Source organism: Balaenoptera musculus, chromosome 14 (assembly GCF_009873245.2).
Source record: "Balaenoptera musculus isolate JJ_BM4_2016_0621 chromosome 14, mBalMus1.pri.v3, whole genome shotgun sequence".
Lineage (NCBI taxonomy): Eukaryota > Metazoa > Chordata > Mammalia > Artiodactyla > Balaenopteridae > Balaenoptera > Balaenoptera musculus.
In genome coordinates this window covers 11280171-11296090 of record NC_045798.1, presented here as the reverse complement: position 1 = coordinate 11296090, position 15920 = coordinate 11280171, and the positions used below count along the sequence as shown (strand labels likewise).

At 45.3% G+C, this 15920-nt stretch overlaps 1 protein-coding gene across 11 annotated transcripts in view; it reads left to right on the top strand.

Annotated features, from left to right (window-relative positions):
- Window positions 1–15920, top strand: part of SUDS3 (SDS3 homolog, SIN3A corepressor complex component) — a 307067-nt gene that overhangs the window by 33224 nt on the left and 257923 nt on the right. For 8 of the 11 annotated variants that reach the window (XR_005016172.1, XR_005016173.1, XM_036823065.1 and 5 more), the window contains 2 exons: window positions 1513–1597; window positions 4861–4946. Coding sequence is in view for 9 of the 11 variants with exons in the window: in XM_036823065.1 (XP_036678960.1) it covers window positions 1513–1597; window positions 4861–4946 (171 nt within the window). In the remaining 2 variants the exon portion in view is untranslated. Of the gene's footprint in view, window positions 1–1512; window positions 1598–4860; window positions 8362–15920 lie in introns of those variants that run through there. The other 3 variants (XM_036823073.1, XM_036823071.1, XM_036823072.1) reach the window with 2 other exon arrangements.

Genomic DNA, 15920 nt, shown 5'->3' with positions numbered 1-15920 from the left:
CTTAGAACCTTGATTGGAAAAAGCCCATTGTGGGAGTGAAGTACATCCTTTACTGTGATATCTTAGCAGTGGATTATTTCACTGTACCAGCAAAACAGAATCTGTCTTCTTCCCCCACAAAAATAATGGTTAGATGCAGTGCTTTGCTGGGAGATGTGTTTTGGTGGAAGTTATGTGAGTTAGTGGGTCTGTTAAGCCAACTCTCTGCAGCCAGAATGAACTAAAGGTTATGTTCTTGACTGAACTGGGCTGGCCTAGGCCAGGGCTGCCAGCAGCAGCTCAGCTGATGTTTCCAGCTCCTGTCACCCAGCAGCTGCTCCTTCCTCCTGTGGCAGCTGTTACTGACTCATTTGGGCTTTGGCCCTGGCTTCCTCATTTTTCATCCTCTGCCTTGTCCCTGAACTTGTAGAAGAAGAAGGTGAGGGTGGTCCTACACTACAGGCCAAGAGAATAGATGCAGGGACTGAAAGGGGGGAGCCTGTCTTATCTACTCCATTCAGAGCTGCTCTCCCGACTGACCAGGCCAAATTAGATACCCTTTGGTGCAAGTCTAACACTCAGGACTTCACCTAGTTAGTACTTGCCAGGTGTGATTGTTTCATATTAGTCACTGCCACTGTATTTGAAGCTCCTGACGGCAGGGACCTTGTGGCCTTGTTCACTGTCCACTCCGCCCTCCAGGGTGGTCCGTGGTACACAGCAAGTGGCTAATGAGTATTTGCTGAATGAGTGATCAAAGTAAGGACTGAATTTGGCCTGCCCTCTTGTTGATGACTTACTTGGACAAATAGAAAATATATAATGGGACAGTCTGTTCAAGCCCATCTGTTCATTTTGTCCACCCAACCCTCCTCAGTGTTTTGGGGTGGAGGCAGAAAGTGGGGACAGAGGTTTTACTTGAAAAATTATAATTTACTTTTTGAACTGGGTCATATAGCTCAAATAAAAAACTAAAATACAGAGTTAGTTTTCCAGCCCTTTCCTTGGCCCCCTTTTCCACTCTGCAGTGGAACCAAGAATGTAATTTTTAGACTTAGAAGGAGATTAGGAGGTCATCTAATCTAATCCAAGGATGGAAGCCTGTAAATTAAACCTAAAATCCAAGCTGTTCCTCAATCATAAATTAAGATTCCTTTAATTATATTTTTTGTTGTGTGTGTTTTTTTTTTTTCTTCCCTCCTTTGCGTCCTTTTTTATTCCTTTCCTAAATTTGGGCCCTTATCAATACTGTATACTTAAAATTTGTTAAGAGGGTAAACCTTATGGTAAATATTCTTACCACAAAAGGAAAAAAAAAAGCCACAAAACAATAGTTATAATAAAGAGGGTGGGAGAAAACTTTGGGAGGAGTTGGATTATGTTTATGGCCTTGATGGTGGTGATGGTTTCACAGGTATGTACTTATCCCGAAACTCATTGAGTTGTATACATTAAATACGTACTACTTCTCACATGTCAGTCATACCTCAATAAAGTGGTTAAAAAAATAAATGTGTGTCTTTTTTCCCACAGGTACCACAAGAGCCAGGCCATCTACCTAGAGTCAAAGGACAACCAGAAATTGAGTTGTGTGATCAGCTCTGTCGGAGCCAATGAGGTAAGACTGAACCTCTGTCACCCATTAGGAAAGCAAAATGGGACAAACCTGCAATGTGAGTGCCACCAAGAAAGTACGGTGGAATCACAGTGTTATATGTGGGTTAGATTCTAAAGTTAGCATTTTCAGGCTTAAATTGCACATAGGCAAAATCACCCTTAAAAATCCCTTACTTTGCATGACTGCAGTTTATGCGAGTTTGTAAGCCTTGTGGTTTTGTGAACTCCCTGCAGAGTAATTGAGTTGGGCACCACTGAGATAGACTGCAGGAAAGAACACAAGGCAAGTTGGTGTGCTGTCTGCGCATTCAAATCCTGCTGCTTTTTGAGGCAGCCATCTACTGAGGATGGGACTTGCCGTTGGAGCATACTCTGTCTTTGCTGTTATTTCTCTCGAGCTTTCATGTGCACTCAGATTTGTTTCATGCTCTGAGGATCTAACAAGGCACCTGGCACAGGGTCTGGCACACAGTAAGTGTTCAGTAAATGGGTGCTGGCCTGATCTGACCCACACACTACTCTTCACCTGCTGTCTCTCTAATCTGACGTGTCCTGTTGTACTTCTGAACAATGAGCTACCAGGCTCATACCCTTAGGGACTGGTCTCCTCCAGTCTGTCTTATAGGATGGGGGCTGGTTGAAAGTCAGCTCTGAGGGTCATGCTGAAGGATGATGTGACTAGCCTGTGAGTTCTCTGGCTGACCCTTCTTTAGGAGGGTGTCAGCAGTGTGTAACTGGTATTGTTAGTAGTCAAAAAACAGTTTAAAACGTTAATAGCTTGTTTGGCTTGATCTTTTATCAGTCCACAAATATCTGCAAAGAAATTGATTTTTATGTGTCTACCCTCTAACTTATTCGTGCCAGTGCATAGTAAGTCTAATGAAGCTGGATTATGAAATAACTTAAGCCTATTCTATTCTCCCAGCTTCCTGAATTGAAAATGCCCTCAAATGTGACTAGTTGGCAAAATGATTGTTTACTTAGAAGTTAGGGAGAGCCTTCCAGATAAATGAATGTCATTTTCCTCTGGGCTCACGATCTGTGTGTCACCCTAAGCCAGGTCGGAACAGGGCATCTCAGAGAGCCGCTGCCCTGGCAGGAGGCTTTGCAGTTTCACAGCGGAGCACGTGTGCCTGGCCGTGTGGGCTGCTGCACAGAGGGCGTGTGGCCTCCTCGTCCCTGAACCTAATTTCAGAACCCATGCATTATTCTCTGTGACACCTCAGGACTTTTCAGGAAAACAGAAATGCAAGTTAGATTTTTTTCTCTCTCTCTGTTGAAGATTGTCACCCTTTGACATAATAGAGTGTTAGCGAAGTCTGACAAGGAAACGGTGACACTGAGACATGTCTCCTGGAGGGGAGAAGCCTCAGTGCGTCGGAGGCTTGCAACGGGGAAAACATTTCTCACTTCTTGGAAGTATTCCAGCTCATTTTTTCAGGTGAAATCCTAAGTAACACTGAAGCTACTTGGCTTCTGCATAACTTGACTCTGAGCATATTTGGTGCGTGGGTCTGAGCATGTTGGTGAATGGCTATTCAGCCCTCCTTGGGGTCAGTTTTCCGTTTAAAATGGTTCTGCAAGGTCCTTTAGAGGCTCAGCTTCATGTGAGGTCTTTATTTTTAAACAAGTGTATTTGACTTTAAAGTCTCTTTGTTGTTAAATAATCACAGTAAGGAAATATGAAACTGAGAATAGCTTTCTCTTTTTTTGAATAAGCTTTTTTTTTTTTTAAATAAATTTATTTATTTATTTTTGGCTGCGTTGGGTCTTCGTTGCTGCGCGCGGGCTTTCTCTAGTTGCGGTGAGCGGGGGCTACTCTTCATTGTGGTGCACGGGCTTCGCACTGCAGTGGCTTCTCGTTACGGAGCGTGGGCTCTAGGCGCGTAGGCTTCAGTAGTTGTGGCACAAGGGCTTAGTTGCTCCGAGGCATGTGGAATCTTCCCGGATATGGGATCGAACCTGTGTCCCCTGTATTGGCAGGCAGATTCTTAACCACTGCACCGCCAGGGAAGCCCTGAATAAGCTTTTTTTAAACCTGAAAACTGAATGGGCAAAGGAGGAGCTATATCTGTAAACTTGTACTTGTATATATAGGTGAGATGCAGATCTTTAAAAAACTTATGCTTTTGTCTCCATCTGATCACGTGTTAATAACACGGATGAGAGAAGGGGTGAGAAAGCGGGGAACAGGTGAGAAGAGCAAGGGGCTTTGATGTCAGGCGCCAGGATTCCCATTGGACAAGTGGACTCAGCCTTGCTCTTCTGTAAAATGGGGGTGATAACAGTACTTACTCCATAGGATTGTTCTGAGGATTAAGGAGCTTGGTCAATTTGGTCAGCACAGTGTCTGGCCCCCAGTAATCTCCCCCGCAAGTGGGTCAGCTGACCGAGGTGGCAGCTCTCCTTCCCCTCCCTGGCTGCAGGGATGCCACATACTGGGCGCACTTGGCAGCTCTGGCAGGCCCCATGCTGGAAGAGCTCGTTTTCAGTTCTAGGGAAGAATACATCTGCCCTGGACAGTGCCAGACATCTGATCCCATCTGTGGGAGAATGATGCGGTCAGGAGGGAAGGACTGTCTTAAGCTAATTTGGCCTTCTCAGCATCCTCATTGGGCCTTCGCTCACCCGTGGGCATTTCTTTTGTTGTTAATTTTTCTCTCTTTTGCTGTTATGACCATTAGCCTTAATTGCCAGGAAACCAGAGAATTGCAAGGCTATACTATGGAAGTCCCTAGGGGCAAGGAAAATATTTTCTAATTTGATTGTAAGTTTATGAATATATGTGTCTTGAATGTTGATAATGCTGTAGTCATACCATATCAAAAAGAGTCCTTAAGGGGACTTCCCTGGTGGTCCAGTGGTTAACACTCCATGCTCCCAGTGCAGGGGACACGGGTTCAATCCCTGGTTGGGGAACTAAGAGCCCACATGCTACACAGTGCAGTCTAAAAAAAAAAAAAAAAGTCTTTAAAATGAAGGCAAAAATGGAACTCAAGAACACCGTGCTTTCCATTTGCTTACTCAAAGGTGTAAGAGAGATGGCTGGGAGAAACGAGTTCAAGGGATGGTGCCTGCCCTCTGCGGTGGAGGTGTGCCTTTAGGAGGCCAGAGGTCAAGGCCTGTGGATGCCTCGCGAGTTGACAGGAAGAGGTTGCCAGCTGTCTGGCTACACCTAATTCGTGCAAACATCCCGACGCTCTGGAAAGTTTGCCCCTCAGGATTAGCCTCTCTCATCCTCTTCCTTTTCCATCTCCCCCGCAGATCTGGGTGAGGAAGACAAGTGACAGCACCAAGATGAGGATTTACTTGGGCCAGCTTCAGCGCGGGCTCTTCGTGATCCGCCGGAGGTCAGCGGCTTGACTTTCTCCAGTGTTGGTCTTCCCTTGACCCCTTTTCTGGAATGGTTTTTGGTTTTGTTTTGCTCTTAATAGAAAGTTTTTAACTTGGGACTTGCTGCTTGCTTGGCCTTGGAAAATGGAGAACACTGTGGTGGATTCTGCAAGGCGCCCTTTTGGCCAGGCACTTCCCGCCTTTGTGTCATTCTTTCTCTGCCTCGACTTCTTCCAGTCATTCATCACCATGAGACTATTTTGCTTTCAGGAGTATTGGGAGTTTGCTTTACTGATTTCTTTGTTTTTTGCTTATACTTTGTCTTTTTTTTTTTTTTTTTTTTTAAGCCTTTGTCTTTTTTTTTTAAAGCCTCCTTTGAGTTTGAAGGGACAACTCTCTTAATTATCTATAGGTCTTTCTGTCATGATGAGGAGCAGGAAGGGGTACCCTCCTCAATGCATTTTCATGTTTTGAATCTGATTAGTGGATCATGTAGCTACCTTCCTTGTCAAGCCCAATTCACTGTTTCCCCAGAAGCTTGGGGCAGAGGTCCTAGCAGAAGGAGATTAATTCTCCTGGCTCTAAGCCTTCTCGGAGAAATGAATGCCTTGTGTAACATCTGGCGTATGCCATCCATTCCACCGGCTGAAAGACAGAAAAATTCGCCTGGGAGACGACGTGCACTGCAGTAAATGGGGTTGAGGGAAGGGGGCGTTTCATATTCATAAAGTGCTGAAGGTTCCATATTTTAAATGTTGTTTAATGCAGGTGGTTCATTCAAACACATTTGTTCTAGCTCAGGCTGGAACAAGAAGCGGTCATTTCAGAAGCTTTCGTTTGTAATTCCCTCCTCTCTCCTGCTCCCAAGTAGATGAGGTGGCACCTGCCGCCGGCTGGTGATCCGGGTTGTCTGTGGTCGGTGGGGAGGTGAGATGGTTGGTGGAGTCATCAGTGATCTGTAGACTCTCACTGGTACCTCACATTGCACTCTTCTCGTCGCTCACGCCAGTATTGCGCCTTGGCCATTCCGAACCCATGGCACCTTGTCGGCACTCCCGGGCTCCCAGGAGATCTGGCCCGGGTTGCAGACGGGGAAGGCCGTTGGTTGCCGCTAAACCTGCACTCTCCCTAATGAATCCTGGTGAAACAGCCTGCCCTGCGCCCTTTCCCTCATTCCCATAATGGGAGAAATAACTCACTGGGTGATGATTTTTTTGTTTTGTTTCTAATATTCTAGTTGCCACCTTAAGATGTTTAAAGTATTTGGGGTTAGAGCAAGTGTTAGCATCTCTCTGGGCAGTCAGTAGACCTTATACATCCTAGGAAATCTTTGTAAGTAATTCCCTTGGTCTCAAGTGATTGTCTTCGTGTTGTCTCTTGATGTACACACCCCACAGCTAGTTGTAGAGCTGTGATGACAAGTAAATCACCTTCTCCAGAGTCCTGGCTTCAACAGAGACCAAACCCTACTGACTCAGAGTAAAGACTTGTACAGATACATTTTAGTTTTCATTTATAATCCAATTTTCCTCTCATTTTTTTTCTGGTGTTGGAGTCTCATTTAGAGAACAGGACAAATGATGCTGTTTATCAAAATTGCCTGGGCGTTCTGAGTTTCTTCTCTGCCTCCCAGCCCCCCATAATTATGATCTTTGCAATAGTGAACCAGATTGACAGTAAACAGCGGCTTCACCTTTTGTTTCTTCTTGGCGGCCTTTGCTGTAAGGGAGGCTCTCTCTTGATTGAATTGTCACTGTGGTGTGTGTTACCTCCCATAATATCAGGGAGCTCTTTGTTAGCCCCTTGTGCCCTGTGATGGAAATTTATTTAGATATATTTAGTGTGTGTTGCCATCGAAGGTGGTTTATTTTAATTTTTTTTTTTTTTTAATGATTATCTTGTCTTCCTAACACTGCACCAAAGTTTGTTTTTTGGGGGAAGGATTGTACTGATAACTAGTTTTCTGCATGGATGCAGCAGCAAGTTGCCTTGTTTTCTTGCCTTGTCTGGTGGGTCCTTTGTGCTTTCATGAAATAACTGGTGATTTGAAGACCAGGCACTTTACCCTTTTCTGTAAATTTGAGGATGTTTGAGGCCACACTTCGGCCTGGTCGCAGCCCCACTGCTGCCTTCTCAGTATCCTCACAACCTTTAACAATCATGATCTAGTGAAAATGAGGGAAACCGTAAAGTACACTTGAGACACAGCACTGTAAATTATATTCCTGATCCCGGAAGACTTGCTTTTTATTGAGTCACTCCAGGGATGAAAAAATCAGCAGTTCTACCCCTCAGACAGGCCCCTGTGGTGACCTGGGGTGGAAAAACCCCCTTGTTGGGAGATGGAGGTGCTTTTGTGATGGGCAAAATCGAACGAGAGAAGGAAAAAACAGACTTTGAGCTTCCTAGAATAAGAGGGGCCTGGCTTTTAGCCCAGGTGGTTATTCTTCTTCCAAAAGGTCTTTGTCTCTTCTTGGACTCCAGGGCACTGGATAAATTACCAAATTCAAACTGTTTCCTGCAGGTGGTAACTTGGATAAAGTTTGGTCCAGACAATTCCAGTCAAGAACCTATACATGTGTTAATCTGATCAAGATCCTGTATGTGTGTTACTCTGTTCAAGAAGCTGTATGTGTGTGATTCTGATCAAGAACCTTTACATGTGTTTCGTTCAAGGCATCAGCCTCAGGTATTACACACAGTGTTTGCTATGGGTGTGGCCTAATGTTTATTTTACCTCCACTTGGGGGTTGTGTGCTTCCCTCAACTCCCTCTCTAAGCCAGTGTCCTCTTGAACAGTTTCCAGATTTCTGTAGCCATACCAAAGCCAGGATGTTTTCATTCATTCGGATACCAGTATTTATGGAAGTCTAACTACCTAACTTACCTTAAGTTTTGAAAAAAAAAAACTTCAGACTGGGGCCAGTGTAAGATCCCAGAGGCTGGTCTGCAAATCAGGCTACTTGTATTGGTGTGTGAGACCCTGCGTTTAGGACTGGGTGACTTTTCTAAGAGAAATATGGGGGGGTGGGGTGGGATTGGTTCCATTTTTTTTTTTTAACCTAACTTGGGGCTGGGTGGGGGGAATCCTATTTTTTACAGTATTTTTGTTTTTGTTTTTCTATTAACATTTCCTTTTATCGTTGGATTTTTTACTAAAATTCCTCCTGATATAAAAATTGTTTCTAATCTGGGAATTTGAAATCTTGCTACTTAATGTTGCACCATTTTTTTCCAAAGAGTTTAAACCACTATAATACCAGAACATGGCAAAAAATAATAATGATAACTTAGAGCCATTTCAAGCAGTTGGTGGGCTTTTTTTTACAATAACATCATTAACTGGTACATTAAATGTTCTGAGAGGTGAATGTAACAAGTAGAGGGTTTTATTTTTTTTTTAATGACAATAAACTTTCAAAGAGAAAACCAGCACGTAGTCTGTATATTTTTACTGAAATTATATCCATTGACTTGTATATCCGTTGACTTGATAAATGATTGAAATTTATTTTAGGTTTTCCCTCCAGCAATTGGGAAGGAAGGAAGTTGGGGAAGAGGGAGGGACCTACTAGACATTTGCTCATTATGAAGGGTGAGATACGGAGTGATGTCCAAGACTGACTCTCAGGTTTGTAAAGATCAGTCTAGGGGTGTCGACCCTTAAATGTAGCCAGCTGTCTCCTGGTTGGAGAGGATAAAAGAATCTGATTAAAAATGGAGTAAATAGGGACTTCCCTGGTGGCACAGTGGTTAAGAATCCACTGGCCAGGGGCTTCCCTGGTGGCGCAGTGGTTGAGAGTCTGCCTGCCAATGCAGGGGACGCGGGTTCGAGCCCTGGTCTGGGAGGATCCCGCATGCCGCGGAGCGACTGGGCCCGTGAGCCACGGCTGCTGAGCCTGCGCGTCTGGGGCCTGTGCTCCGCAACAGGAGAGGCCGCGATGAAGAGTGGCCCCCGCTCGCTGTAACTGGGGAAAGCCCTCGCACAGAAACGAAGACCCAACACAGCCAAAAATAAATAATAAATAAATAAATTAAAAAAAAAAAAAAAAGAATCCACCGGCCAATGCAGGGGACACGGGTTGGAGCCCTGGTCCGGGAAGATCCCACATGCCGCGGAGCAACTAAGCCTGCCAGCCACAACTGCTGAAGCCCGTGCACCTTGAGCCCCTGCTCCGCAACAAGAGCAGCCACTGCAGTGAGAAGCCCGTGTACCGCAATGAAGAGTAGCCCCTGCTCGCCGCAACTAGGGAAAGCCCACGCGCCGCAACTAGAGAAAGCCCGCGCGTAGCAACGAAGACCCAACGCAACCAAAAACTTAAAAAAAAAAAAAAAAATTAAAAAAGTAAATAAAATTGACCTTAGATAGGAAATACCTTAAGGTAAACTGGTCTGATGAGGAGGATGCTGTTCATTGGGTACTCGAGAGCAGGACTTGCCAATCTTACCAAACATCATGGTATTTCCACAGCTCCCAGCGGGTAAAGGGATAAGGCCGCTTGCTGCCACGGGGGACTGACGTCTTGTGCTTGCAACCCAGCTGTACTTGTAACACCCATTGGGAAGGGCTGCTTCATGCTTTGGGTAATGGAGAGGGGCAGTCACGATCTGAATAAATTTTTATTGCAACATAACATTCATACAGAAAAGTGCGCAAGTCTTAATTGTAGAAGTTGTTTTCTCAGTGTGAACACATGCACGTAACCAGCATCTAGACCAAGAGACAGCGTCACCAGCGTCCATGTAACCAGCATCTAAACCAAGAGACAGCGTCACTAGCCTCCACGTAACCAGCATCTAGACCGAGAGACAGCGTTACCAGCGTCCATGAGCTCTGTAGGCTTTCTTCCAGTTACCACTCCTCGCTAGGGTAACTACTAGCCCGACAAGTTTTCTCTGTTTTAATCACCTTAGCCTTCAGGCTCTTCAGGTCTATGGGTCCTTCCATATTTGTTCTAGAAGAGCCAAGTCCTTGGTGTAGGCTAGGGGCTACTGACCAGGGATGCAAGAGCTGGCAGCAAAGGGTGTGGCTAAGGGGGAGAGGCCCAAAAGCAGACTCAGGTCAACCATCTCGCCTTCCTGTTTGTTACCAAGGCAAACGGGGCTTGCCCTCGACGTTAGCATCTGCCTTTAACTGAGTACTCTTTATACGTCAGGCACTGGACTAAACCCTTTGTAGGAGGCGTTTTCTCGCTTAATCCTGGCAGTAATCTGTGAAAGAGTACTAATACTCACAAACTTCAGGCTGGTTTAATACAATCAAGCCAAGACTTAATTCTCCTTTGAAACCCAGAGGTCAGCACTGTGCCTGGTCATAGTAAGTGCTCTGTGAATGTTAGCTGTCAGACAGTGTTAGTGTCAAATGATGGGCCGAGAGAGGCAGACTGGTTAGTAAGAATGGCTCCAGTTCTTGGCACTCTGCCCTTCACCTGCGTCATCTCATTGAAGCCTCATGACAACCCTGGAGAGAATACACTGTTGTTATCACCAGTTTTCAGAGGAGGAAAGAGATTCTGTTAGTCACAGAAGATGGTTCAGTAACTTTTCCAAGGTCACACACTGAGTGGCCGAGTCCACGTCTTCGGAATCTGAGCCAGCTTTCCTACCTCCTACCCTTTGCTGTCCTTTCCCAACCCCATCTGTTAAAATCACATTCAGCCTTCTCACCTTTCTCCTCCAGTGCTTCCCTGGGAGTTTGCTTTTATCTGTTCTCACCTCTTGGACACACATCCAGGGCAAATTTTAGAGGTAAAAACACTCTTATTTGGTGGGACCCTTCCCCTTGCCGGATAACTCTGGGGTTCTCCCTTGGCATTAGAGTTGAGGAGTCAAGTTCCCGGCCAAGAGATTGTTTCCTTTGAAAAGGCACGAGTATGACAGTTTCACAAAGGAAGGAACCGTTTAGAACGTGGAGAGTAATGGGTCTGGATGGAGCTGACTTTATCTCATAAGCAACGAGAGAGACTTTGGAGGGAAACACGTATCTGTATTTTTCCAACTCACTTTCTTCCTGCCTTTCCTATCATCTGTAAAGTGAGGAGAGGTAGGAGCCCTTGAGAGCTGGACGTCGTACATCATTACTGCGCTCTGGAGGGCAGTGGACCTTCCCATGTCGCATCCTGTGGAGTCACCGGCTGGAAGAGCACACACACAGTTCTGTGTCACCTGCTGCAAGCTGCCTGCTCAGCTCCCACCAGCAACCTGGGCAGAAGCAGGAATGGAACCAATTTCTGGTCTCTTTCACTAGTGTTAGAGACTCTCCAAGCCCCATCTTTGGGTAAGCACTTTCCCAGCTTTTAAAAAGAAGGCATATTGGGACTTCCTTGGCGGTCCAGTGGTTTAGACACCGCACTTCCATTGCAGGGGGCACAGGTTCGATCCCTGGTCGGGGAACTAAGATTGCGCATGCCGCGTGGCGCTGCCAAAAAAAAAAAAAAAAGCACTAGATGGAATGAACTAGAAACGTGGGCACCAGCTCACTCTTTCTGGACATAATAGCATGGCAAGAAATATATTAGCTGTAGCAACTTTAGTGTTAACCAGAATATTTTTGTGAATAGCTATGATTTTTAAGACAAAGAGATACATATGTTTAGGAGGACCCCTAGGGGAGTGAGGTAGATAAGATACAGCATAGGTACCTAAGGTGCTTAATCCCTTTACCCATTTTCTCTAATCTGCGTTTGCTCAATTCCCTGAAAGACAGAAATCTATAAAATAGCAGAATTCGCTTTACAGATAGGGGAAGACCAATAATCAGAATTGTAAAGATTCTCTCCCCTGTTTCCCAGGAGCTGGAGACTCAGCAGTCTGTGTTCTGGTTTTCTGTAGGCATCTGCTCTCTCTGTGCCGAAGGTGTAGATGGTCCAGGAGTTGAAGCAGGCAGTATTCAAGAGCCAGCTAGGAGAGCAGTGTCAGGAGGGATCAAGCAGGTGCTGAGGGTGGAAGTACAGTAGCCCCAGGAATACAGGCAAGGCCCTGCAGATAATCAAGAATCCCTTATTTCACCATTGAGTGTTTACGGAAATGCAGTGTGGCGGAGCAAAGGCTTAGAAATTAGTGTTTGAATCCGGCTTTGCTGTTTAACTAGTTGTGTGATCTTGGGCAACTTAATCTCTGTGAATCTCAGTTCCCTCATCTGTTAAATAATATCCACCTCAGAGGGTGATTTTGAGGGTTCTGGTATTAACACATCTACTACTTACTACGTGCCAGGCATTTTACACATATTAACTAATTGAATCCTTATAATCCTGTGAGGTAGGTAGTATTATAATCCTCCTTGTGTAGTTGAGGAAATCGAGAAACATTAGGTAATTTGCCCGAGGTCACACAGCTAGTAAATGGTGAGCCAGGATGCTGAGCCCAGGTGGGGTCTCTTGAGTCCCTGCCCTCGTTCACTGTGCTGTACTGTGAGGTATACATGGCATAGGACTGGACACAGGGAGTGCCCAGTCTATGGAGACTGTCCCTTCCATTGTCATCCTGCTGCCATCCAACTGCTCCCTATCCTTGGGTGTGAGTCTGAGTGCCAAATCCTAAGAGACCAGAGCAATTCCTGGGAAGCTAGTTGAGTGCCAACGGACTGTGAAGATAAAGCTGGTGGCTTTAGAGATCATGCTAAGCATCAGCTACAAATGGGTTGTGAATACCCATTGTGTTGGGTTGAGAAGGATTCTGAGGCCCAAGTCTGGGTGGAGTGGGAAGTAGTAGCCTAATCATTTACTTTTGCCTGCCATGGGCAAGGGAGCCGATTTATTTGCCATCCCTGATTTAGTGTGACCCCTTCATTTTGAAGATGAAAACATCTGAGGCCCAGAGATGATAATGATTTGCCTAAGGTCATATGGGTAGCTCTGGGCAGTGCACGGTTAGAACACAGTTGGGACAATTATTTGAGTACCTACTTGCATCACACTCTGTGCTCGGAAGCCTGGTGGACAGCCCACTTGATGATCTGGCTAATTTGTCGTCTCAGTGGATTCATTTTTGCCTTTGTGCCTACAGTAGAGGCGATGGGGCTCTTGGGTTTGTCATCCTGGTTTGGCCACTCATTGACCTTGGGACATTTACTTAATATCTGTGTGCTTCAGTGTTAGGGCATACTCGTCCCAGCGTGCTTGGGACTTTTCTGGGTTTAGCACTGAAAGTCTGAGGAGCCCCCTCAGATACTGGCAAACTGGGGCAGCTGGTCACTCAGTTTCCTCTGTAAAGTGGGGGTGAGAATTGCCCCTGGAGTTCCTTTGAGGATTAACTGATTTATTTTGGGTAAAGCGCTTAGAGGTAGTGTTTGGGACATAGTAAGTCCTCAATACATGTTGTTAATTGTTCTTGTTTTCATTATTATGGGAGCCCAAGGGTCCCTGCCACAGAATGGTTTCCTGGAGAGGTTCATTCTCAGCCCAGACAAGATTGGGAACCCTGCCATGATAATCTGGTCACCTGTAGCCAATTGCTTGGGATGTTTTTTCTTCTACTCGAAACAGTCAATAATCATGAGCTTGAGAATGTGACAGTCATTGCATTCAATTCAGATGATTCATTATGCAGCATCTATTGCATGTTACCTAGTGTACTAGGCTGTTTTTGGGGATTCAGAGACAGAAGCACGGTTCCATGGTTGTCAGTAATTCTAGTTCAATGTAATAGGTGTGGAGAATGGACCGGAATGGGGGTGATGGAGAAAATAGCAGCAGCTGACATTTATTGAGCATACGGTTAAGGCTTCATGTGCACCATCATTTATTATTCATTGTAATCCTGTGAGGTTGTTACGTGTCTACATTTTACAGATTGGGAAGCTGAGGTTTTGAGAGGTGAAGAAACTCGCCTCAAGTTCAACCAACTCAATTCCAAAGCAGGTCTCGCTGACCCAGAGTCTATATTCTTATTAACCATGAATGCTTTGTAATTTCTTCTGAAAGAAAATAAAATTTGAGCTTGGCCTGAAAGCTAGGTTGGCCTTGAGCAGTGTCCGTGGCCAGGAATAGGAAATCACATAGAGGAAATGGTTTGAGGGAAAGCACAGAGGTGGGACGGCAGGGGCATGTTTAAAAACTCAAAGAAGTGTGTGTTCAGCAGTCAATCTGGATGAATGTGCTTTGAACTTTAAAGCCAGTTTGCTCCCCAGCCCCGTATCTTTTTGTCCTTCCACACCTGGGGCTCACCTTCCTATCCTTTCCGCCTCTCTAGTTTTCTCCCTCTCCCTGGCCCAGCGTATTCCCCCCGCCTCCCCTTTTATATCGCCAGTGCAGTGGCTTGTGGCAGTCCTGCGGTGACGCTTTCCAATTTCACACTTACATGCTCCTGAAAGTATTGGTAAACTAACTCGTATGTAAAACCAATAAAGGGCAACAGCACACGTTCCTGTCAGACAGTAATTTTGTTTGACTCCCTTTTCTTGTGCTTTGATCCCCCCTTCTTCCCACAAACATGGTGCTTTGACCTTACCAGAAGTGGAAACTTTCAGGAATCCAAGTGTGGTGGAGCCCTGTAAGCATATGAGTAGTAGGAATGAATAAGGGCTTGTGTTGATCGAGCACTTACTCTGTGCCCAGGCAAGTGCTAAGTACTTTCCATACGCTGTCTTATTTAATACATTCAACAACCATGAGAGGTGTGTCTTAATGATTCTCTAATTTTACAGATGAGGCAGTTGAGGCTCAGAGGAGAAAAGTGTGTTCACCTCTGCACCCCATTCATACGTTTCCTTTTCCCGTTGGCTTTCCCTATTGCTAACACAGACTGCCGAAGTATAGAGGATGCTTAGATGTCATCTGAGTCAACCCCCTCCATTTTTCACACCTGGAAACAGACATTGACGAGGGAAGGGACTTGCCTAAGATCACACAGCCGATTATTGGTAGAGCAGGAGCTAGAATTCAGGTCTTGCAGCTCTTAATCCAATGACTGAGAAAAATCCCAGTCTTAAGGCTGAAGGGCATAGACTCAAGCCTTGGGTTTGAGGTTTAGCTCTGCTGCTTATGAGCTGTGTGACCTTAGGCAGGTCACATAACCTCTCTGGGCTCCAGTTTCCTTATCTAGAAGGTGGAGATAATAATAGTAGCCACCTCAGAAGTTTATTGTGAGGATTAAATGAGGTCATGCAAACAAAGCAGCCAGCCAGTGACCCTCATGCTTGAAACAAGCCTTCGGTTGCCCTAATGCTTTAGAAAATGTACCCCACGTTGCCAACTGCCCATGTTAGGGATCATTGTTACTTCAGTTGTCATCTACCCCACCTGCTTGGGTCCCATCGTGACTTGAGGCTAAACCCATAGCAACCTTGCCCATGGCAAGCCAACAGAAACCGCTAGCCACAGACCTTGAAATTCAAAACAAGCAGGTGTCCAGGCCTCTTTCCTTCACCATATTAACGCCTCACTACAGAAGAGTTTGAATTGTTGCCGCTCTGGCTGTGCTGAGAAACCCAACGGACTGTGAGCCAGGGAGGAAAGGGCCTGGATCATTTTTTGTTTTTCCTCCAAATTCCCAGGGACTAGTGTACTGTAGGCACACATTAAATGCTTATTGAATGAATGAGTGGTTGGCTATTGCCTGATTTCTCATTGCAGCATATTAATCTCTTTCTAAGATCAAAGTAGTGCACGTGCAGTTTAGAAAGTCAAAGGATTCTACAAAGTTGGCCACAAAACACAGTAGTCCCGTTTTCTCCTTCATTTCCCCTCCCAGAATCAACCAGCTGATTATTTTCATATTTAACTTCTATCTCTGTCTCCTTGTTACCAATGCTAGATATTTCTGTTCTAGGCATTCTCTATTAAATTCCCACTGTGGAAGCCATCCCCTACTCCCCCAGAATATAGTTCTTTCATAATTTTGATTAGGTCAGTATTCAGTGTTTACATTGATATGACTATATAAATGCTAGTCAGAGCTGAGTCATGTTGTAAACGATGACTGCTTTTTCTTTCCTGGACAGTGTTCTCCCCAGGAGTCAATAATTATCTTGTTCTTTTTTTTTTTTTTTT